We start from the raw sequence: 20,797 nt of genomic DNA, 5'->3' as shown, positions 1-20,797 counted from the left end.
GTCTGTCCTTGTCCTTGTCCTTGTCCTCATCCCTGGCATGTTCATATCCCTTCCCATGTCCCTGTCCCGTGTTCAACCCCTCTCCCCGTGTTCCTGCCATGTCCTGTCCCATGTCCCATCACTCCCCACGTCCCTGGTGTGTCCCTTCCCGTGTCCCTGTCCCTGTCATGTCCTGCCAGGCCAGGAGGGGACCCTGCTTTGTGCTGGATGATTTTCCTGTAGAAAATCCATCCCTGCTTCACTAAAGGCCACGCCCACGAGAACGCACCCGCTGACCACACCCGCTGACCACACCCACTGACCACACCCATCTGGTCACACCCATCTGGTCACACCCACTGACCACATCCACCTGACCACTCCTACTGACCACACCCACGGACCACACCCACTGACCACATCCATCTGACCACATCCATCTGACCACACCCACTGACCATACCCAACTAACCACACCCAGTGACCACACCCACTGACCATACCCAACTGACCACACCCACTGACCACACCCACGGACCACACCCATGGACCACACCCATCCGGCCACACCCACTGACCACGCCCCTGGCTCGGCCACACCCCATGTGGACACTGCAGTGGCCCCACCCCCAGCCCCAGGAGATCCATGGGGGCTTTTGGGGGCTAAAGAGGGTCTGGGGGCAGTGGGGGGGAGGAGGGTAGGAGGGAGGGGCTGAGACCCCCACACCCTAGAGTCCCCCTGTATACCCTCAGCCCCTCCCATCCCCTATAGCCGCACCCTATAGCCCCCGAGTGGGCGTGGCCTGGGCGGCGATCCCACCCCCTCCCTCCCCCCCCAGTTTTTGGAAGAAAGAGGCCGATTTCGGGCTGGTTAAAATCTCACCATCCATTGGGTAGAAAAGGGCGGGGGGGGGCAGCCCCTCCCCCAGCCCCTCCCCCACCCTCCCCGGGGGGCTCCGGGGGGTCCCGGGGGGGGAGGGGCCGAGACTTGGCACAAAAATCCTGGCGGCAGCGCGGGGGAGGGGCTGTACAATAGAAAATCGAGTCGGGGGGTCGGGAGGAGGGGGGGACCCGATGCCCGGGGGGACCCTGCCACCACCCCACCCCAAAGTACAAAAGAGCTAAAAACACCGCGGGGGGGGATGGGGGGCTCCAGGGAACGCGTGGTGGCCCTGGGTGGTGGCACTGGGTGGTGGCCCATGGCAGTGGCCCTAGGGGTGCCCCAGAGTTGATGACCCTGGGGGTGACCCTCAGTGGTGGCCCATGGGATGGCCCTGGGAGTGGCCACAGTGGTGGCCCACAGGGGGTGGTCCTGGGGGTGTCCCTCAGGTGGCCAGAGGTGGTGGCCCTCGGGGCACCCCTGGGAGCAGTCGGTGGTGGTGGCACATGGGAGGGGTGGCCACGGTAGTGATGACCCTTGAGCTGGCCCATAGTGGCAGTGGCCCTGGGGTTGGCCACCCCGGGGGTGGCCCTGTGTCACCCTGGTGTCAGTGTCCCTGTGGGCACCCGGCGGTGGTGACCCATGGTGGCCCACAAGGGGTGGCCACCCCAGGGGTGCCCCAGGCTTGGTAGCCCCGGTGGTGCCCTGAGATGGCCCACAGGGGATGGCCCAACGGGGTCAGTGGCCCTGGGGGTGTCCTGGGGGTGTCCCAGCTGTGGCCGGTGGTCCATGGAGTAGCCCATGGCTGTGGTGGCTCTGGGGACACCGTAGGGGTAGCTGGCAGCAGTGACCCTCGAGGTGGCCCACGGTGACAGCCTGGGGTCAGCAGCCCCGGGAGTGATGGCCCATGGGGTCAGTGACCCCGGGGGTGGTGGCCCCGTGTCACCTCTGTGTCAGTGGCCCTGTGAGCACCCCGGGGGTGGCAGCCCCGTGTCACCCCAGCGCCAGCAGCCCCCTGGCACCCCAGGGCTGACCGCTGGTGGCCAAGGCTGGTGGCCGGGGCTGGTGGCCACGCCTAGTCGCCGGCCATGCACTTGAAGCGGTTCTTGAAGAAGAAGAGGCGCTGCTTGAGGCGCAGGCTGTCGTCCCGCGCCGCCGGGTATCGGTACCGGTTGTACTGCCGCTCGCCCTCCGAGCGCCGCCACGGCAGCGCCAGCTTGGACGCGTGGTCCACAACCACATCCTCGCACGAGCCCACGTGCAGCACCCCCAGCCCGTCGATGAAGAACTCTGGCGGGAAGAGGAGCACCCCAAAACGGGCTCAGAGCTGCTCTGGGGTCCCTCAGCCCAACCCTGATCCTGTGACCCCAAAATCCCCCCCAGCTCTGACCCCCTGACATCATTGTGGGGATCTCCAGCATCCCCTCCACCCCCTTGCTGGCCCAGGGGTCTCCCTAAGTTCTCTACCAGAGGACCCCAAAATTCTGCTTCCCCCCAGGACTTCCCTCATGAGGATCCCCAAGCCACCCCATCAGGACCCCAAGACCTTCCAAGAACCCCCCAGCCCCTCCTGTTCCCTCCAGGGGCCACCTGCACTGCCCCCTCCCGCACCCTGAATCACCCCTGGACACTCCCAGGACCCCTTGATGCCCCCCAGACCCCCGGGGCCCCCTGTCCCCCCCTCTGCTCTCAGGACCCCCCAATCGCCCCTTCCTGGGAGCCCCAGGCACTCCCTGCTCCCCCTCCCTGGGACCCTCAGAGTGACCCCCCGACCACCCCAACTACACTCCCAGCTTCCCTCCCCATGAGCCCTTGACCCCTCCCGGGACCCCCGCAGAACCTTCCAGTCCCTCCTTCCCTCCATCCAGAATCGCCAGGACTCCACATCCCCATTCCCTCCCCTAAGCCTCCCCCCAGACCCCTCAAGACCCCCAGGACCACCTGAGGACTCTCCTCCACCCCTCCCACCCATCCACCAGACCCCCAAGACCCTGGGGACCCCCAGGACCCTCCCAACCCCTCCACCTCTCCCGACCCTCCCCTCCAGCCCCCTCCCCTCCTGTCCCCTCGCCCCTCACCGAGATGAGCCACGCGGCGCAGGCGGGGGTCGAAGCCCACCTGCCGCACCTTGTCGGTGCGAGCCAGGAAGAAGTTAACGACGCCGTCGGTGACGACGCAGGCGGGGAAACCGGCGAGGCGGTGGTGGAAGCCCGGCCGGGTCCGCAGGCAGTCTCCCCCCGCGCCGCCACCCCGCACGCTCAGCCGCTGCCGGTACGTGGTGGTGTAACCGGTGATCTCCCGCACCGCGCCGCCCACCTGCGGGGCACAGCGGGGCGCTGGGGGGGCGGCACCGGGACCACCGGGACCACCGGGACCCCCGGCATCGCCCACCGGCCGGACGGGATGGGACGGGGCTGCTGCGCTGGGGCTGTGCTGGCAGCTGGACACCGCGATCCCCCGAGCCCCCCTGAACCCCCGAACCCCCTGAGCCCCCGAACCCCCCAGCATCGCCTGTCCGCGGCATCGGGACCCTCGGGACCCTCCCAGTACCACCAGCCTGGGGCCAGGAAGTGCCCAGTGGGGTTACACCAAGACCAGGAACATCCCTGGGGAATCCCAGCATCACCCACCCGCGACCCTTGGGACACCCGCGACCCCCAGCATCGCCCACCGCAGGACCCTGCAGGGCACTGGGGACACTGGGACACCTCCAGGCACTGGGGCACGAGGCACCAGGACCACCATTCCCAGACCTGCTGGCCACGCATTGCCCTCCCGTGCCCTGCGCCAGGTCCAGGCTGGTTCTGTCCAGCTCTGGAAGTGGGCATGGAAATGAGGACCACCCTCCCCAGACCGGGGGATGCAGTGGGCATCCTCTGCCCCTCCACGTGCCCTACAGGTGCCCCTAGTCCCCCTCAAGCCCCCTGCACCAGGTCCAGGCTGGTTCTGTCCAGCACTGGGCACTGGACATGGGATCCAGGACCACCCTCCCCAGACCGCAGGGAGCTGCTGGCCATACCCTCCCCGCCGTGCCCCCCGTGCCCCCTGTAGCCCCCCATAGCCCCCCCTGCCCCGCACCAGGTCCAGGCTGGTTCTCTCCAGCACATCCACCAGCTTCTCGAGCCGCGTGCGGGGGGTGAAGATGAAGTCGTCGTCCACCCACAGCACGTACTTGGTTGTCACCTGCGACACCGCCAGGTTCCTCCCGGCGAACCAGCCCTGCGGGGGGCAGTGGGGACCCTCAGACGCCCCACCGACACCCCACAGGTGCCCACAGATGCCTCCCCTGAGCCCCGTGCCCTGACAGACTCTCCTGTCCCCCATCCCTGGGGATCAACAGCCCTTCCAGGCTCCTGTGTCTCCCTTCTGCATGATCCCACAGCCCTGACAGACACCCCATGTCCCCAATCCTCTGGAGATTCTAAGCCCTGCCAACCCCCCAGGAGTTTTCCAGGTTCCTATCACTCTGTCAGACCCCCACATGTCCCCTCTCTCTATGGGTCCACTGCCCTGACAGAGTTCCATGTCCCCCTTTCCCATTCTCCCCTCTCCCCAGGGACACCACCTTGCCAGCCCTGCCCATGTCCCCAGTCCCCGGGGGTCTCCACCCCTGCCAGCCCCCCTCCCACGCCATATTCCACCCAGCGACCCACCGTCCCACCAGAACTGCAGTGTCCCCCCACTCTGCCAGACCTCCACGTCCCCCATTTTTAGGGACCTCACTCCTGTCAGCCCCTCCCATGTCCCCTTCCCCAGTGTCCCCATCCCTGGACTCCCACAGCCCCATGTCCTCTCTCTGGGGACCCACAGCCATGTCCCTTGTCCCCACCATCCCGTGTCCCCCCAGCAGCCCCCTGGCCTCACCTTGCCAAAGGGCATGAGGTAGTGCTCCAGGTGGGGCCCAGACAGGGGCTCGGGGCGCTGGCTGTCGTCGGCCACCACGATGGTGACAGAGGGGTAGAAGCGGCGGATGCTGGCGATGAGCCCCCGCAGTTTGTCATAGCGCAGGAACGTCTTGGTGGCCACTGTCACCAGCGCCGAGATGTTGTACCCTGGCAGGGTGGGGGAGGCACTGGGAACCTGCACTGGGAGCACTGGAGGCACTGGGAACGGTGGGAGCCTGCAATGGGAGTGCTGGGAACACTGGGAACTCACACTGGGCACCCATCCTGGGAGCACTGGGACCATGCTGGGATGGCTGGGCGCCCATCTCTACTGGGAGCACTGGGAACCTGGGCTGGGAGCACTGGGATTGTGCTCTGATCCATACTGGGAGCACTGGGAACCCGTGCTGGGAGCACTGGGGTCATGCTGGGAAGACTGGGCACTCATCTGTACTGGGAGCACTGGGAACCTGCGCTGGGAGCCCATTCTAGGAGTGCTGGGCACTCCTATACTGGTCACCTGAGCCCTGGGAACCCACACTGGGAGCACTGGGCACCCCAGTACTGGGAGGATTGGGCACCCACTGGGAGCACTGAGCATGTGCATTGGGAGGATTGGGCACCCGCACTGGGAGGACTGGGATTCCGTCACAGGGAGCACTGGGAGGGCTGGGTCTGGCACTGGTACTGGCAGAACCAGCAGTTTCCAGCACTGGGAGCACTGGAACCCTGTCCCGAGGAGCAGGATGGGAACTCTGGGGACACCACGAGTGCTGGGGGCATGGGGAGGGCTGGTTTCGGGGCGCAGCGCCCCGTGCTCACCCCCGTCCCCGCTGCTGTCACTGTCACTGTCCCCGTCGCCGTCGCTGGGGGTCCCCGGGCCGTACAGGCGGGGGGTGGGCGGATGCCGGATGCGGATGGCGAAGGCGGCAGAGTGGCCGTCGGTGGAGAACTGCACTGCAGGGCGAGGGGGGGCTGGGGGCGCGGGGGGCAACAGGGGACGCGGGGAGGGGTAACGGGGGAGCGGGGCGGGGCTGGAACTCCCGGGGTGCTGGGGTCACTGGAGGACACGGGGACAGCGGGGGACATTGGGGATACCACGGGTGTTGGGTGTCCTTGTGGGCATTGGGGATCCGGGGAGTGCTGGGGGTCCCGGGGGGAGATGGTGATCCAGGGCAGCCGGGGGGTGTTTGGGGGTCGCTGGGGGTCCCGGGGGTGCTGGAATTCCCATGGGTCAACCGCGGTCCCAGGGGGCATTGGGGTTCCCAGGAGCGCCAGGGCTCTGGGGGTGCCGGGGGTCCCGGAACCAGCACCCCCCGACCCGCTCCTGGCAGCTCCCGCCGTACCCACCGATGTCGGCGGTGTCGGGGTGGAACTGCGTGTTGGTGTAGGTGACGAACTGCAGCTGCCGGTTCAGGTGGTCCAGGTGGGCGGCGGCCAAGGACAGGTGAGGCTGCCCCTCCCCCCGCAGCGCCACGCCCTCCACCTCGGCCGCCACCGCCAGAGTCCCCAGCGAGGCCGTCAGGTTCACCTGGAGGCGGCAAGTCACGGGGGGCGCGGGGGGAACCCCGGGGGAGCCCGGCAGGGACCCCCAAACCGGGGCGGCTGCACAGGGGGTGGGGGGAGCGCGCCGAGCCCACCCCAGCCACGCCCCTGCCACGCCCATCCGGGTCACTCCCGCCCCTGCCCCGCCCACTCTCCGGATAAGCCACGCCCATGTCCCTAATCCCCCGCCCACTCCGCCAGAGCCACGCCCTTTCCGACCACACCCCTCCCAGGCCCCGCCCCGTGCCACGCCCACGCCCTCACCTGGTACCTGTTCCTGGCCGGCGCCTGCAGGCTGAGCCCTGGGGGTCGCGACACGGGGGTGAGGCGGTCAGGGGGGTCAGCACCGCCCAGAGACCCCCGGAGGCACCCCCTGCCCCCTTCTCCTCCCAGAGACACCCGGGGTACCCCCTGCTCATGGACCCCCATCCCCCTGTCCCCCCATGAGCCCCCCTTGATCCTGCGCCTCCACCCCTCGGTCATCCCCCGCGCCCCACACCCCCATGTAGCCCCATTCTGTGCCCCCCGCGCCCCCCATATGTTTCCCCTCCTTGACCCGGTGCCCCCCACCCCGTACCCCAGCCGTGCCCCCACGCCGTGCTCCCCCCGCGCCCCTCACCAGGCACCAGCACGGTCTGCAGCGGCCGCACCTCCACCCCCTGCGCCGGGTACTCCAGGGGGGAGTTGGCCGGGACGATGAGCAGGCGGTCGGCGGGGGTCTGCACCCTGCGGGGAGGGCAGGGGGGTCAGCCGGGGGTCCCGGGGAGTCCCACCCTGGCCGGGAGGTCATCACCCTGCAGGCACCGCTCAGTCCGGGGCGCACACCGCTCACCCAGCCCCGAGCGTGCCAACCCCGCAGCGCTGAGCCCATCCTGCCCCGCGCTGCCCCGGGGGTCTCTCCCGCCCCCCGCACTCACCGGTTCCGGTAATTGCGGTACTCGCGCTCCCGCAGCCGCAGCTGCCGCGGCCGCTCCCCGGGGGCGAAGGCGCTGGCGAAGTCGAGCCCCCCCGGGCCGGGCCCGAAGAGCCGCCGCCGCAGCGGCAGTGCCAGCCCCGCCTCCGCCTCCGCCTCGCACGAGCAGCCGTTCCTGGGCAGCAGCCTGTCGCGACAGGGCCACTGTCACCGACACCAGCGGCACCGTAACCTGCACCGTCGGGGACCCGCGACCGGCACCGCCCTGACACCTCCCGTCACTGCCTGTCCCCACGTGGCACCGCCCTGGCACCTGCTGCCACCTTCCAGACGCCACCTGCCGCCACTCAGCACAGCCCTGACCCCACCCTGGCATCACCTGTCACCCCCTTTGTCACCCCTCTGTCCACCCCATCACCCCTCCCCGGGTGTCCCCAACGCCCGGCCCTGGGGTGTCCCCACTTTTGAGCGCCCCAACCCTCTCGTGCCTCGGGAGCCACAGCCCCGCCCTGGGCGCCCCAGCCCTGAGTAACCCCATTCACTCGTGGGCACCCCCATCCTTGGGTGGCCCCACCCCAACGGTGACACCCCCGAGGTGTCCCCCATCCCCTCCCCGGGTTACCCCCACGCCCCATCCTTACTCCATGACCTCCTCCTTGAGGCGGAAGGGCACATGTGGGTAGGCGCGGGCGGCGGGGGGCAGAGGGGGTGGCAGCCGCTCGGGTGGGGGGCGACGCAGGTCCACGCTGGGGGGGCCCTTGGGTGCCCACAGGTGCAGGTACAGCGCGGCCAGCGAGGCCGAGGCCACCAGCAGCAGGCACAGCGCCCGCTGCGCCCCCCGCATCCTGCCTGGGGGGGGACGCTGTCACCCCGGTGCCCCTCGGTGACCCCCAGTGCGACCCAACGCCTCCCAGCGGCCCCCAGTGCGACCCAACACCTCCCAGTGGCCCCCAGTGCGACCCAACGCCTCCCAGCGGCCCCCAGCCAGGCCAAGGCCGATGGCAACAACACCCAGTACCTTCCAGTGCAACCCAGTGCCTCCAGTGCCACCCCATTTCCCAGTGCAGCACAGCTCCCAGCACCCCCAGTGCAACCCAGTACAAACCAGAGCCCCCCGTGCCTCATGCTGTCACCCAGCATCCCCAGTGCAGACCAGTGCCCCCAGAGCTTCCCAGTGGAAACCAGCTCCTCCCAGTGCAACCCAGTGCTCCCAGTGCCTCCTGCTGGCACTCAGCGTCTCCAGTGCAACCCAGTGCCCACAGCACCTCCCAGTGACACCCAGTGCAACCCAGTGCCCCTAGGGCAGTGCACCGTCGCTCAATCCCCCCGCTCCCTCCCAGCGTTTCCCAGCACTCCCAGTTTCCCGGTTCAACCCAGTGCCCCGTTCAGTGTCGCCCCCCAGTTCCCCCTTTCTGCTGTGCCTGTGGGGTTCCCCCTCCATGCCGCCCCCCAGTGCTCCCAGTGCTCCCAGTGCTCCCAGTGCCCTCACCTCCGGGTGGGCGCAGGTCCCAGCGAGGGGGGCTCAGCCCACACTCATGGCTCTGCCCCCCACAGCACCGGCCTGGGGACACGGGGATGGTGTCAGGGGCGGACCGGCACCCCCAGTAGCCCCCGCGCCCAGGGAACCCGACGTCCTGCTACCCCCCCAGCCCCCCCAGGCCCCCGGGATGCGGCTGCAGCCGGGGGAAGCCCCAGACCTCCCCGCAGGCCCTCCCCAGGGGTGGGGGGCTCCGGCAGTGGCGGGGGTCTGGGGGGCTGATCGCGGAGACGTCACGTCGGGAGAGGCTGGAGGTGTTTGGGGGCACGAGGGGGGCAGGGAGGGGCCTGGGAGGTGTTGGGGGGAGCCTGGGGGGGCCGGGAGGGGCCGGGAGGCCTGAGGGATGCGGAGGGAGGGGGGCTGGGAGCGTCCGGGGGGCGGGGGGAGGCAGCGGGGAGGGGGGATGCGGGGGATGCTGGGGGGCCGGAGGGTTTCGGGGGGGCCCGGCGGCCTGGGGGGTGCCGCGGGATGCGGGGAATGTCTGGGGGCAGAGGCGGCGATGTCGCAGCCGTGGGGCGGTGGCAGGTGCCATCCCTCGTCGCGACACGCCGCGACAAGAGCGGCCCCGGCCCTACCTGGCTCCGCTGGCGGGTCCCGGCGCTCCGCGGCCGCAAGCGGCACCGGCACCGGAGCGGGCGGCGAGGGCGCCCCCGGCGGCCCCGGTGTGGAACGGCACCGCCGCAGCCCCGGGAGGGGCGGGGGGGCTGCGGGGGGAAAGGCGGGGGGCGCAGAAAGCGGGGAAGGGGCTGTCGCGGCTGTCACCGTGGCCGCGGGCCTGCCGGGGGTCGGGCCTGTGTCGGGGGGAGAAGAATCAGCCTGCCCGGCGCGGCTGCCACAGGCCGCGCTTTGTGCCCACGCGTGGGGAGCACAAGGGCCCCATTGAGCGGGGGGCGGGGGGGCTCCGGCTGGGCTCTGCCTGTACCGGGAGGGGGCGGCGGCTCAGAGCCGGGGGGGCTGCGGAGCTGAGGGGGGGTTGGGGTGTTGCCAGGCGGTTGAAGAAACGCTGAGGGGTCCTCGGCGGGACTGAGGGGTGCTGGGGGCGCTGGGGGGAGGTTTGGGGGGTCAGGGGAAGATTGGGGGCGCAGAGAGGGTGCTGGTGGGGCCGTGGGGATGGGCGCGTGGAGGATGCCGGGGCAGCCCGCCTGTGCGCGCTCGGGGTCCCACGCACACCCCTCACCGTGGGCTGGAACCTCCTCCAGCAGCGGGGCCGAGCCCCCCCTCCCGGCTCCGGTAAGCACGTGACGCCCCCCGGGATGCTCTTTGCCCTCCGCCAATCAGCGCGCGGAGATCGCCTGCATCCCGCTCGGCCAATGGGGACCCACCTAGAGTTACGTCATCGCGGCGGCCGCGCCCCGCCTCGCCATTGGCTGCTGCCCGCGCGGGCTCCGGCCAATCGCAGCCGCCCCGGTATCGCAACGACCTCGCCCCCGCGGCCTCACACAGGGTGGCGTCATCGCCGCCCGCCGACCAATCAGAGCCGCCTTAGCCGTTGACGGACAGGCGCACGGACCAACCGAAGCTCAGAGCTGCCGGGCCGGGGCGGGCGCGGGGTGGTGCGGGCGGAAGCGGAAGCGGCGGCGGCGGGGAAGATGGCGGCGCGGCGGGGCCCGGGCCCGGTGGCGGCGCTGGCGCTGCTGGCGCTGCTCGGCCCGGGGTGGCCCCTGCGCGGGGCCCGCGCCGCGCTCAACCTGCAGGAGCTCAGCGAGCTCAAGTACGGCCTCGAGATCCTGGCCGAGCCCGTGCTGGCCGGGCAGGTGCGCCGCGGCACCGGGGCAACGGCTGGGGCGGGCTGGGGGCGGGCAGCGTGCTGGGGACCTGCCGGGAACGGCGCACCGAGCGTGGGGCTGCCCAGGAGGGGGGACACTGGCTGAGGGTCAGTAATGCCGCCCGGGGGTCCTACGGGGACCGGGAGTACCTGTCCGAGGACGTTCCGGGGTCGGGGCACCGGCTGGGGCTGGACAGGGCCTGGACACCGGCCTGTGATCCCTACGGGGCTCGTTCGGGGCCGGGGGTCCCTAGAGGGCTCGGGAGCTCCTGTTCGGTGTTATTCGGGCTGGGGGCACAGTCGGGGTCAGGGCCGCAGCTCGGACTGGTGGCGGGTGGGGACAGCGGCCTCCGAGCTGGGGCCGTACCGGGCAGGGGGCAGCAGCCCAGGCGGGTCCTGGGTGGCACAGCGCGGGCTGGGGCTGGGGACACTGCTCCGGGACCCGGACCGGGAGTCACCGGCGCTGCGGGGACACGGGGATCGGGGCAGGGCTGGCGCTCCGTACCTCTCTCGCTGAGCAGCGCCGCGGGGGCAGCCGGGCCGGGGGGTCTCTGGGGGTCGCTGGGGTGCCAGTGACTCCCTCACACCCCCTGGAGCTGGTGAAGACACAGTTTTGCTGCTCTGAGCTGTTCCTGCTTGGTCCCTCCCCGGATATGGGCTTGGCAGTAGCAAGGGAGGGAACTGTCCCACTTCGTGTTTCGGTTTCCAAAATTTGGGGAAGGAGGAACACACCCCACAGGAACCTACTGCTGGTTTTTTCTCCCTGGGACTGTCCCGGAACTCCTCGAGCTGTGGGGCAGGAGCTGCCGAGCAACCCCTGAGGGTCTGGAGGGTTGTGCAGAACCCCTGCAGCTGCTGGGGACAGTGACAGGCCTGTCCCCACCACCCCGTGTGCTGTGACAGGGACAGGGGTGGGAGCCATGCGTGAGGGGAGGACTGCGGTTTGCCCCAACCCCGTGGGGGGACAGGCTGTGGGGACTGTCACATCCCCCCCGGGGGGCTGTGGGGTCACTGGGGAGGCTGTGGGGTCACAGGGGAGTCTGTGGGGTCACTGGGGGAGTCTGTGGGGTCACAGGGGAGGCTGTGGGGTCACTGGGGAGGCTGCAGGGTGCTGGAGCATACTGAGGGCTCCCAAGAGGGTCTTCTCAAGGGGGGACACATTAGGGTCCTGGGGGTCTGAGGTGTCCTCAGAGGGACTCTGGGGTCCCAGGGATCGCTGACAGCCCCCGTGACCCCCAGCACCAGGCCGAGGATGTGGTGACAGTGGCCTCGAGGTTCAAGCAGCGCTACGAGTGCCGCCTGCCCCCCGCGGCCGTGGGACCCCCGCCCGGCCCCCCGCGGGACCCCCGCCTCTACAACGGCTCCGGAGTGGCCGAGCTGCTGCGGCCCATGGGGACAGCGCCCTGTCTGCTCAAGGTGGGGCCCGGGGGGGACAGGGGCACGGGCTGTGGGGACATTGCCAGCCCCCTGCCTCACCCGCGGGCTCTGCTGTTTCCAGACCAAGGACTGGTGGACGTACGAGTTCTGCTACGGGAGGCACATCCAGCAGTACCACCTGGAAGGTGACACTGGGGACAGGGGGAGGGACGGAGTGGCCCTGATGACCTCCCCGTTCACTATCCGCCCTCTGTGTCCCCACAGAGTCTGAGATCAAGGGTGACATCCTCGTCCTCGGCTACTACCAGTCTGCCTTTGACTGGGACGATGAGACAGCCAAGGTCCGTGTCACCCTGCCTTGGGGACAGCGGGCGGGCGGCAGGGACAGGGATGTCCCCGTGCCCACCCCGTGTCCCTCCCTGTCCCTGCAGGCCTCCAAGCAGCACCAGCTGAGGCGATACCACAGCCAGAGCTATGTCAACGGCTCCCGCTGCGACCTCACCGGCCGCGCCCGCGAGGCTGAGGTCCGGGTAAGGACAGGGGGGCACAGGTGACACCGGGAGGCACCGGGGGGATAGCAGGGTGTCACCCGAGGGCTGTCCCCGCAGTTCCTGTGCGAGGAGGGCGCTGGGGACTACATTGCCCGCGTGGACGAGCCGCAGTCGTGCTCCTACGTGCTGACGGTGCACACGACGCGCATCTGTCACCACCCGTTCCTGCGGCCGTCCCCAGGCCTGGCACCGCAGCCCATCCGCTGCCAGCCCGCCCTGTCACCCGCCCAGTACGTCCAGTACGTGCGCGCCCAAGTCTGTGAGTACTGGGGACCCCTGGCCTGGCTGTGGGGGCTGTGGTGTGGGGCTGGCACTGTGTCACCTCCATCCCGAGGCTGGCACTGACCCTAGTGCAGGGCTGGCACTGTGTCACCTCCATCCTGAGGCTGGCACTGTGTCACTTCCATCCCGAGGCTGGCACTGACCCCTGGGATGTCAGGACTCACCCTGGCACTGTCCTCTCCAGCCTGCCCCTGTCCGCTCCATCCCAGGGCTGGCAGTGTCACCTTCCTGGCCCTGTCCCCTCTGTCCTGAGGCTGGCACAGGGGCTGGCACTGTCCCCTCTGTCCCAGAGCTGTCCTTGTCCCCTCCAACACAGGACTGACACGGTCCCCTGCAGTGTGGAGTCGGGTCTGTTCCCCCAGTGACAGTGCTCTCCCTGTCCCCTGTGTCCCCAGCTGACACCAAGCGGAAGGTGGAGGAGATCTCGGAGGAGCTCCGGACACTGGACACGCGGCTGTGGAGTGACAGGGACAGTGAGCCCCCCTCACAGAGCCCTGAGGGCACCCAGGATGGTATGGCACCTGTCCCCACCTCACAGTGACAGCACACAGTGTCCCCCCTCCTTCTGGGACCCCATGGGCTTGAAGCTCCCAGTGCCAGCAATGTCCCCAACTGTGGCACCTGTGTTCCCCTGTGCCAGGGAACCAAGCAGATCCAGCCAAGGATGTGACAGCGGGGGACCAGGAGGTGACAGTCACAGCCAACGACCAGCGAGACAGTGCCAGGGTGAGTCCCAGTGGCCCTGGGGACATTACAGGGATCCTGGAGTGGGTGGGGGTCACTTCTGGGGGGTTTAGGGTCCTGCTCCATCCCCTGTCTCCTCCCTGCAGGAGCCATCCCTGAGGGCAGCTGGCAGTCGGGCAGCTGGTGAGTCCCAGAATGTCCCCTCCCGTGCCCACCCTGTGTCCCCCATGTCCCCCCATGCTTCCCCTGCGCCCCCCTGCCCCTCCCAGCCCCCTGTTCTGGCTCCCCTTGTAGATCCGAGGAAGAAAATCCACTTCAAGGTGATCCGGAGCCCTGGGGACCTGCTGCAGTTCATCGAAGAGCTGAAGGAGACCACCAGGAAGGTGGGTGACACCCCAGTGGCCCTCGGGCCTCTCCATGCCTCAGTTTCCCCCTTAATGCCTTCTCTCTGTCCCAGGCCAAACGGAAGGCGAGTGAGGAGGAGGAGGAGGCAGCAGCAAAGGCTCCCTCAGCCCCACCTAGCCCCGTGGAGCCCCCCAGCCCCGAGACCCCTCCTGCCCCCGAGGCTCCTCCTGCAGGGGAGGAGGAGGATGAGGAGGAGGATGAGGAAGAGGAGGTTGGGCCGCTGCTGGGAGGGCTGGAGCTGCTGCCCCGGGAGCAGGTAGCGAGGCTGAAGGAGGAGGTGAAGAGCCAGATGGAGCAGGAGTTCGACAACATCATCAGTGAGGTGGGGACCCTTGGGCAGGCTGGGACCCCCTGATGACACCGGGGACCTCTGCCAGCTGTGCTGGGGACCCCCTGTCTGCGCTGGGACTCCCCTGGCTGTGCTGGGGAACCCCGGGAGGGTTGGGATGACCTAGTTGTGCTGGGGACCCTGTGGCTGGGCCAGGGGTGCCCAGTGGAGATGGGGACAGCCTGGGGACAGCTTTTCTGGGCTGGGGAGCCCCCAGCCACTCTGGGTACCTGCTGGCCAGGCTGGTGAACCCCCAGCCACTCTGGGTGCCCACTGGCCAGGCTGGCGAACCCCCAGCCACTCTGGGTGCCCACTGGCCAGGCTGGTGACCCCCCTTTAACCCCTCCTGCAGGTGGAGGATGAGCTGGAGACGGAGGGGCTGAAGGGCGAATTCGACCGAACGCGCGCAACCCGAACCCTTGCGTCCACCCTGACCCGGCTGATGGACCGGCTGGACAGGAGTGACCCCCGCCACGACCCCCCTGAGCCCCGCCGCGACCCCCCTGGGACTCCCCCCAGCCCCGGGGGGCGCAGAGAGGAGGAGGAAGATGAGGAGGGAGCGGCGAGGAAGAGCAGCCCCAGGCTCCCCAGCGATGGGCGGGTGCGGGTGAGGATGAGCAGGGTCGGCAACCGCGACCTGCCCCAGGACCGGGAGCCCCCCCAGGGGAAGCAGGAGCCCCCCCGGGAGGAGCAGGACCCTCCCCAGGAGGATCAGGAGCCCCTCCGGGCAAACCAGAGCCCCCCGCAGCTGCCGCAGGTGGAGAACGAGGTGCGGGAGTTGCTGGCCAAGGAAGGGCTGAGGGCTGAAGGTAGGGAGGAGCCTGGCTGGGGGAGGCTGGGGGGATCCTCCCTCCCCAAAATCAACCCCCTAGCCCCAAATCAACCCCCCGGCCCCCCTCCCTCCCTCCCCAGGGAAGATCGAGATCAAGATCGTGACAGCGTCAGGGGGCGAGGAGGAGGAGGCAGCACAGTGGCTGTCGGAGGAAGATTCCCGGAGCCTGAAGGAGATTTTCCTCAGCATCCTGGTGCGGGGGGCATGTTGGGGACACTGAGGGGTCAGGAGAAGGGGAATTTATGATGTTGGGGGACACTGAGGTGAGGGAAACTGAGGCACAGGGTGGAACTGAGGCATGGGAGGGCTGGGGAACATGGGGGGCTGAGGGCTGAGTGGAGCATCACTGCTAGAAATGTGGGGGAAACTGAGGCACAGGGGGACACTGCGGGGGGGTTGGGAGCAGGACCCAGGCACGGGAGGGTGCAGTGGGGTTTGGGGGAGCAGTGAGGTGAGGGGGGCACTGAGGTGACAGATTTGCCCCCTGCCCAGGTTCAGGGCACGGAGGAGGCGCAGAAGGAGCGGCGGCGGCAGCAGGCACTGGAGGACAATTACCGTTTCGTGTGGGGGGGACACGATGAGCCCCCCCCGCCTGCTGACTCTGAGGACCAAGACTTCTGATCCCCCAGTTTCTGATGCCCTGATTTCTGATGTCCCCCCAGAGTCGTGGCTCCCTCCTGCCGTGGGACTGGGCACAGGATGGCACAAGGACACTGGTGCCCCCCGCCCTCTTTGGGGGGAGGTCACTGTGTCCCCCCGGGGGGACCCTGCCCTGTCACCGGGCACGTTTGTGACGTGGATGAACTGGGGGGGACGGGGTGGGGGGGGAATGGCCGTGATTTAGGGGGTGGGAGGGTCCGGGGGGGTGTAATTGGGTGGGGGGTCCTGTTGTCACTGGAGCCATTTGTGCTCCCCCCGCGCGGGGGGGTTCACTCTCTCATAATGAGATGTAATGAAGTCATTAGGCCTCTTCCCCCCCTCCCCCCCCTTTTTATCAATAAACCGAGGTCACCCCGGGCTGTGTCTGTGTCCCCGCTGTCCCCTGCCCTGTGACCGCCTGTCCCAGCGCTGTCCCGGGGTCTTCACCCCCCCTCCCCTCCCCTCCCCTCCCGCGGGGTCCTGGGGATCAAACCCCCCCGCCGGGGTGGGGGAGGGGAGGGGCCGTGGGCGTGGCGACCAATCAGAGTCGGGGCGTGGCCAGGGGCTCGCCTGGCTTCGGCCAATGGGAGCGCGGGAGGGGGGGGTTGGGAACGCGGAGCCCCCCGGGACCACCGGCACCCCCACCGCCCTCGGGGACAGCGGTGCCACCGAGACCCCCGGGAGCCACGGAACTCGCGGGGCCACCAAAGACCCCGAACCAACCAGGGACTGACAGAGAGCTCGGGAGCAGCCCGGGACCCCCGAGCCTCGCCACCAGGTGAGGTCACAGCCGGCACCCCCCGTAGCACAGCTCCCACCTGTCCCCCTACCTGTGGTACCTCGGGGGTTCCCTGTCCCCTCCTGCCTCACCCCCATTGTCCCCTCCCTCCTCCAGGGGCTGAGGATAACCCAGAGGTCACGGGGGGACGTGGGGGAAGCTACCCCTGTCCCCCCTTAATTAAAAGCAGGGGGTTCTGTGTCACCCACCTGAGCCCCCAGACACCCCTCGGACCCGGGTGTGGGGTGCCATGACAGTCCCGTGGGTGTCACCCTCTTTCCGGGTGTGTCACCTCCCCTCCCGTGGGTCCTGTCCCCCACCACCTTCCATAGGTGTCACCAACTCCAGGAATGTCACCTGCCTCTCTGGGTGTCACTCCCACCCATGGGTCCTCCCACCCAGTCCCCTGGGTGTCACCAACCTCTAGGCATGTCACCTCCCCCTCTGGGTGTCCTGTCCCCACACCTCCATGGGCTTTACCCCAGGGCTACCCTGGCCAGTGGCAGTGGCAGATGAAGCAGGTCAGGGGTGACACTGGGGACTCCTCACTGACTCCACTGCCACAAGCCAGGTGTCCCCATGCTGCTCCCGGGCCTGCAGAGCACGTGGCTGTCCTTCCACGGGGGCATCTTGGTGGGCTTCATCACCACCTTCCTCCTCCTCCGTGGCCTCCTGCTGCCCCAGCCTGTGCCTGTCCCCAGCCGGGACCCCCAGGTGACCAATGACCCCTCCGGGATGTCCCCATCCCCTGCACTGTACGGCGTGGCCCCGTCGGACTCTGCAGGTAGGGGCTGCAGGTGGCACTGGGTGGGGACATGGGGGGCTCTGGTGGGATGGGGCTGGGAGGGGAATGTGGGGGGCTCACCCACTTGTTGGGGGACAGTGACCACGCACTGATTGTGGCAGCGTGGGGACATCCAGGGCTCAACGTGTCCCCTTCTCCCCCAGGCGAGGACACGGGGGTGGCGCGAGGGCTGTTCCAGCGGGTCCGGGTGCTGTGCTGGGTGGTGACAGCACCCCAAAACCTGGACACCAAGGCGCGGCACGTGCGGGACACGTGGGCACGGCACTGCAACGTGGCTCTGTTCGTGAGCTCCCAGCCTGACCCACACTTCCCGGCCGTGGGGCTGGGGGTGGCCGAGGGCAGGGGACAGCTTTACTGGAAAACCATCCGCGCCCTCCAGTACATCCACCAGCACCACTGTGGCCACGCCGAGTGGTTCCTCAAGGCTGACGATGACACCTTTGTGGTGCTGGACAACCTGCGCTGGCTGCTGGCCTCCCACTCGCCCCAGCGGCCGCTCTACTTCGGGAAACGCTTCCGTCCCTTCACTCGCCAGGGCTACATGAGCGGCGGGGCTGGCTACGTGCTCAGCCGGGGGGCTCTGAGCCGCGTGGCCTCTGCTTTCACCAGCGGCACCTGCGGCCACACCGGCCCCGAGGAGGACGTGGCGCTGGGACAGTGCCTGGAGCGGCTGGGGGTGGCCGTGGGGGACTCACGGGACACGTGGGGCAGAGAGACCTTCCACCCCTTCCCGCCCGAGATCCACCTCACCCACCGCTTCGCCCGGGGCTTCTGGTACCAGCGGTACTGCTGGTACCCCGTCGTGGAGGTGGGTCACAGGCCGGGGTCACCCTGTCACTCTGGCCCGGGTAGGGACACCTGATGGAGTGGTTGTGGCCCCCCAAAAGTAGCTATGACCCCCCCATGTGTGCCCTCAGTATCCACACATGTGGCCACAGTGTCCCTGTGAGTGGCCACAGCTCTCCTTGTGTTATCTTCCCCCACCACACGTGGTTGTGACCACTCCACACACTGCCACGGACCACTCGTGTGGCTGTGGTGTCCCCACAGTGTGTGGCCACAGTGGTCCCCACAAGGCCATGACCCCCCTGTCACGGCCATGGTCCCCCTTGCATGTCCCTGGCCCCCGTCTCATGGCCATGACCCCCTCAAGGTGCAGCCACAGTGTCACCCCCATGCCTGGCTGTTGTGTCTTGCCAGCATGGCCATTGCCCCACAAATTGCCCCCAAATCCCCATGAAGTCCCCAGCCATGGCCATAACCGTGTGGCTACGCACCCTCTGTGTGTGGCCAGCGTGTGTCCCATATGTGACCACCATGTCCTCCCACACGTGTGGCCACTGGTCCCCCATGTGTGACCACGGTGGGGTGCCTCAATCCGATTGTGGTGTCCCCACTCTGTCCCACGGTCCCCACTGTGTCTGGACAGTCCCAGTGTCCCCACCCCGGACAGAGACAACCTCCAGCTCCCCTTCCCCCCCCTGCCCTGTGACACCAATGGGGTGGGGGGCACTGGGTGCCCGGTGCCTCCCCCAGCCCCCCTCTGTCCCCCCAGGGTCCCCAGTGCTGCTCAGACCTGGCCGTGTCCTTCCACTACGTGGCAGGGGAGGAGATGTACCTGCTGGAGTACCTGAGCCAGCGCCTGCGCCCCTACGGCTACCAGCCCCGCTACCGGCCCCCCCTGACCCCCCCTGCGACCCCCAACGCCACCCGGAGCCACCTGGACCCCAATGCCACCCAGACCCCCCTGGACCCCAATGCCACCCGGAGCCACCTGCACCCCAATGCCACCCGGAGCCACCTGGATCCCCAAGAACCCAACGCCTCCAAGCCCTGCCCCTCCCCTTCCTGGACCCCCCCGCGGTGAAGGTGGCCCCAAATTTGGGGGTTTCCTACAGTGCAAGGAGGGGAAGTTCCCATCGCCCATTCCTGGCACCCCAAATGCCCTGAGCCTTCCCCGTGCCCTGCGCCCACCCCAACCCCCCCGGTGGACCCGCGTGTCCTTAGTTAATAGCTGTTAATGAGCTTTGCGGGGACTGGATGGCCCTGATCCGGGGGTGCCGGGGGTGGGGCAGGGCGGGGCCTGAGGGATTTGGGGATACCGGGGAGGGACAGGAGTGTCAGCTGGACACGGAGCTGGGGAGGATGGGAAGGGTCTCATTGTCACCGGGGGTGGCAGAGCTCGTGGGGGGCTGTGGATGATGGGACCCAGATAGGACCCCACGGCGGGGGACAGCTCAAGACCTCTCCGTCGCCTCCTGTCGCCTCCTGTCCCCACCCATGTGTCCGAGGTGGCCATGACCACTCCCCGTGTGGCCGTGCTGGCCCCACATTTGTGGCCATGGCCCCCCCCTCAGGGTGTCCCCCCCCAGCGACGGTGGCCCCCCAGGTCCGTGTTGCCCCCGTGATGCCCCCTGTCGCCCCCCCGGCCCCCACTGACGACAGTGTGACCCCCGCGTGGCCGTGACCCTGTGGCACCCCCACTCCACGGGTCACGTCCCCCCTGGTTCCCTGGAACCCCACAAGTGATTACCCCAATTCCTGGACAGAGGAGGGGTGACTGTGCCCCCCGAGCTGGGGGTGAAGGAGGCTCCATGTTTGGGGGGTCCTTCCAGCGGGGCTGGGGCAGGGCAGCCCCCCCTCATCGCCCCATCGATCCCAAATACCCTGAGACTCCCCCCGTGTCCCACACCCCCCAGGCGGACCCTCGTGGCCCTAATTAGTGGCTATTAATGAGCTTTGCGGGGACATGATGGCCTTGATCCGGGGGGCAGGGGGGGCACAGGGGCACTGAGGGATTTGGGGGGGCGGTGGGGACCGGGAGGGCTCAGCAGGACACAGAGCTGGGGGGCGGGAAAGCCCTGGGGGCGTCTGGGGGTGGTGACACCCCACGGTGAGGGGAGAGCCAGGGACAGGGGGACAGTGTCCGGCTGGGGACAGGGATGGACACTGCAGCTGCGGGTGGCACTGGAGGGACAGCGGGGCTGGCGAGATTGGCTGGGGACATCTCCCGGACCTTATGGGTGGTGACGGAGCTGGCAAGGGACACCTCTGGGACCTTCTGGGTGGTGACAGGGCCACAGGGCTGGGGACGAGGAGGGGACAATGAGGTGCTCAAGGCTGGGGACAGGTACAGGACAGGATGGCCGATTTTGGTACCTCTGTGTCCCTGACCAGCTCCTTGTCCCCCCACAACACCCCCAACCCCTCCCGTGTGTTCCCTCCACATCTCCGGACATCGGATGTCGCTGTCCAGCGGCTCCAGCAGGGCGATGTTGGCTCCGCCCAGTCCAACAGGCCACGCCCACTCCGACGCACACCCCGCTAAGCCCCGCCCACCTATAGATCTCCTGCGTAAGCAACACCCCTCATTTGCCTATCGATCCCGCCTACCTATCAAGTCCCACTCTTTTGTCGCCTAATCTGTCACCTGGTTAATCACGCCCCTTATTTGCATACGAGCCTCGCCCGTGTTCAGGTCTCCACCCCCTTTCAGACCCCGCCCATCTTATTAGCATTCATTTGCCCACCCCCTGGCCACACCCACTCTGTTCAGGCCACGCCTCCGCCGCTCGGTTCCGGTGAGTGGCCCAGCAAGGGACAGAGCACCCGC

At 68.7% G+C, this 20,797-nt stretch overlaps 3 protein-coding genes across 6 annotated transcripts; 2 read left to right on the top strand and 1 right to left on the bottom strand.

Moving 5' to 3' along the window:
* Positions 1–850: 850 nt before the first annotated feature.
* B4GALNT1 (beta-1,4-N-acetyl-galactosaminyltransferase 1) lies at positions 851–8,822 on the bottom strand. 3 transcript variants are annotated; one of them, XM_085040976.1, is made up of 11 exons: positions 8,691–8,788; positions 7,843–8,046; positions 7,206–7,388; positions 6,908–7,014; positions 6,553–6,590; positions 6,094–6,274; positions 5,566–5,700; positions 4,724–4,911; positions 3,938–4,078; positions 2,938–3,175; positions 851–2,149 (listed from the first exon to the last, which is right to left on the bottom strand). In XM_085040976.1, the coding sequence occupies exons 2-11, from the start codon at positions 8,043–8,045 to the stop codon at positions 1,935–1,937; spliced, it is 1,629 nt and encodes a 542-aa protein (XP_084897102.1). In that variant the 5' UTR covers position 8,046; positions 8,691–8,788; the 3' UTR covers positions 851–1,934. The 3 variants fall into 3 exon arrangements, with proteins under 3 accessions (XP_084897102.1, XP_084897101.1, XP_084897103.1); XM_085040975.1 differs by having other exon boundaries at positions 7,843–8,050; positions 8,691–8,756; XM_085040977.1 differs by lacking the exon at positions 5,566–5,700 and having other exon boundaries at positions 7,843–8,050; positions 8,691–8,822.
* Positions 8,823–10,327: 1,505 nt separating this feature from the next.
* OS9 (OS9 endoplasmic reticulum lectin) lies at positions 10,328–15,979 on the top strand. 2 transcript variants are annotated; one of them, XM_085040964.1, is made up of 14 exons: positions 10,328–10,492; positions 11,743–11,919; positions 12,002–12,065; positions 12,145–12,221; positions 12,312–12,410; positions 12,489–12,690; positions 13,109–13,225; positions 13,354–13,439; positions 13,544–13,580; positions 13,692–13,780; positions 13,855–14,124; positions 14,483–14,939; positions 15,043–15,155; positions 15,455–15,979. In XM_085040964.1, exons 1-14 carry the CDS (start codon positions 10,328–10,330, stop codon positions 15,581–15,583), a joined length of 2,082 nt encoding a protein of 693 aa, XP_084897090.1. In that variant the 3' UTR covers positions 15,584–15,979. The 2 variants fall into 2 exon arrangements, with proteins under 2 accessions (XP_084897090.1, XP_084897089.1); XM_085040963.1 differs by having other exon boundaries at positions 13,511–13,580.
* Positions 15,980–16,476: 497 nt separating this feature from the next.
* On the top strand, positions 16,477–19,195 carry LOC146425948 (glycoprotein-N-acetylgalactosamine 3-beta-galactosyltransferase 1-like). The gene is made up of 3 exons (XM_085041005.1): positions 16,477–17,163; positions 17,328–17,992; positions 18,740–19,195. Exons 1-3 carry the CDS (start codon positions 16,959–16,961, stop codon positions 19,049–19,051), a joined length of 1,182 nt encoding a protein of 393 aa, XP_084897131.1. The 5' UTR covers positions 16,477–16,958; the 3' UTR covers positions 19,052–19,195.
* Positions 19,196–20,797: the final 1,602 nt, after the last annotated feature.

The sequence above is a fragment of the Lichenostomus cassidix genome, chromosome 29, assembly GCF_008360975.1.
Source record: "Lichenostomus cassidix isolate B80296 chromosome 29, HeHo_3.0, whole genome shotgun sequence".
NCBI lineage: Eukaryota > Metazoa > Chordata > Aves > Passeriformes > Meliphagidae > Lichenostomus > Lichenostomus cassidix.
This window is presented reverse-complemented; position numbering and strand designations above follow the sequence as displayed.

Excerpts from the sequence above, each read along its gene's own strand:
- B4GALNT1 (XM_085040976.1), bottom strand. The coding sequence starts at position 8,045 with ATGCGGGGGGCGCAGCGGGCGCTGTGCCTGCTGCTGGTGGCCTCGGCC. Across the intron at positions 6,591-6,907 it reads GCAGACCGTGCTGGTGCCTG|GGCTCAGCCTGCAGGCGCCG; the intron begins GTGAGGGGCGCG and ends CGCGACCCCCAG. Across the intron at positions 4,079-4,723 it reads ACCTCATGCCCTTTGGCAAG|GGCTGGTTCGCCGGGAGGAA; the intron begins GTGAGGCCAGGG and ends TGCCCCCCGCAG.
- OS9 (XM_085040963.1), top strand. The coding sequence starts at position 10,328 with ATGGCGGCGCGGCGGGGCCCGGGCCCGGTGGCGGCGCTGGCGCTGCTG. Across the intron at positions 13,226-13,353 it reads CCCTGAGGGCACCCAGGATG|GGAACCAAGCAGATCCAGCC; the intron begins GTATGGCACCTG and ends CCCCTGTGCCAG. Across the intron at positions 15,156-15,454 it reads AGATTTTCCTCAGCATCCTG|GTTCAGGGCACGGAGGAGGC; the intron begins GTGCGGGGGGCA and ends CCCCCTGCCCAG.
- LOC146425948 (XM_085041005.1), top strand. The coding sequence starts at position 16,959 with ATGCTGCTCCCGGGCCTGCAGAGCACGTGGCTGTCCTTCCACGGGGGC. Across the intron at positions 17,164-17,327 it reads GGCCCCGTCGGACTCTGCAG|GCGAGGACACGGGGGTGGCG; the intron begins GTAGGGGCTGCA and ends CTTCTCCCCCAG. Across the intron at positions 17,993-18,739 it reads GCTGGTACCCCGTCGTGGAG|GGTCCCCAGTGCTGCTCAGA; the intron begins GTGGGTCACAGG and ends CTGTCCCCCCAG.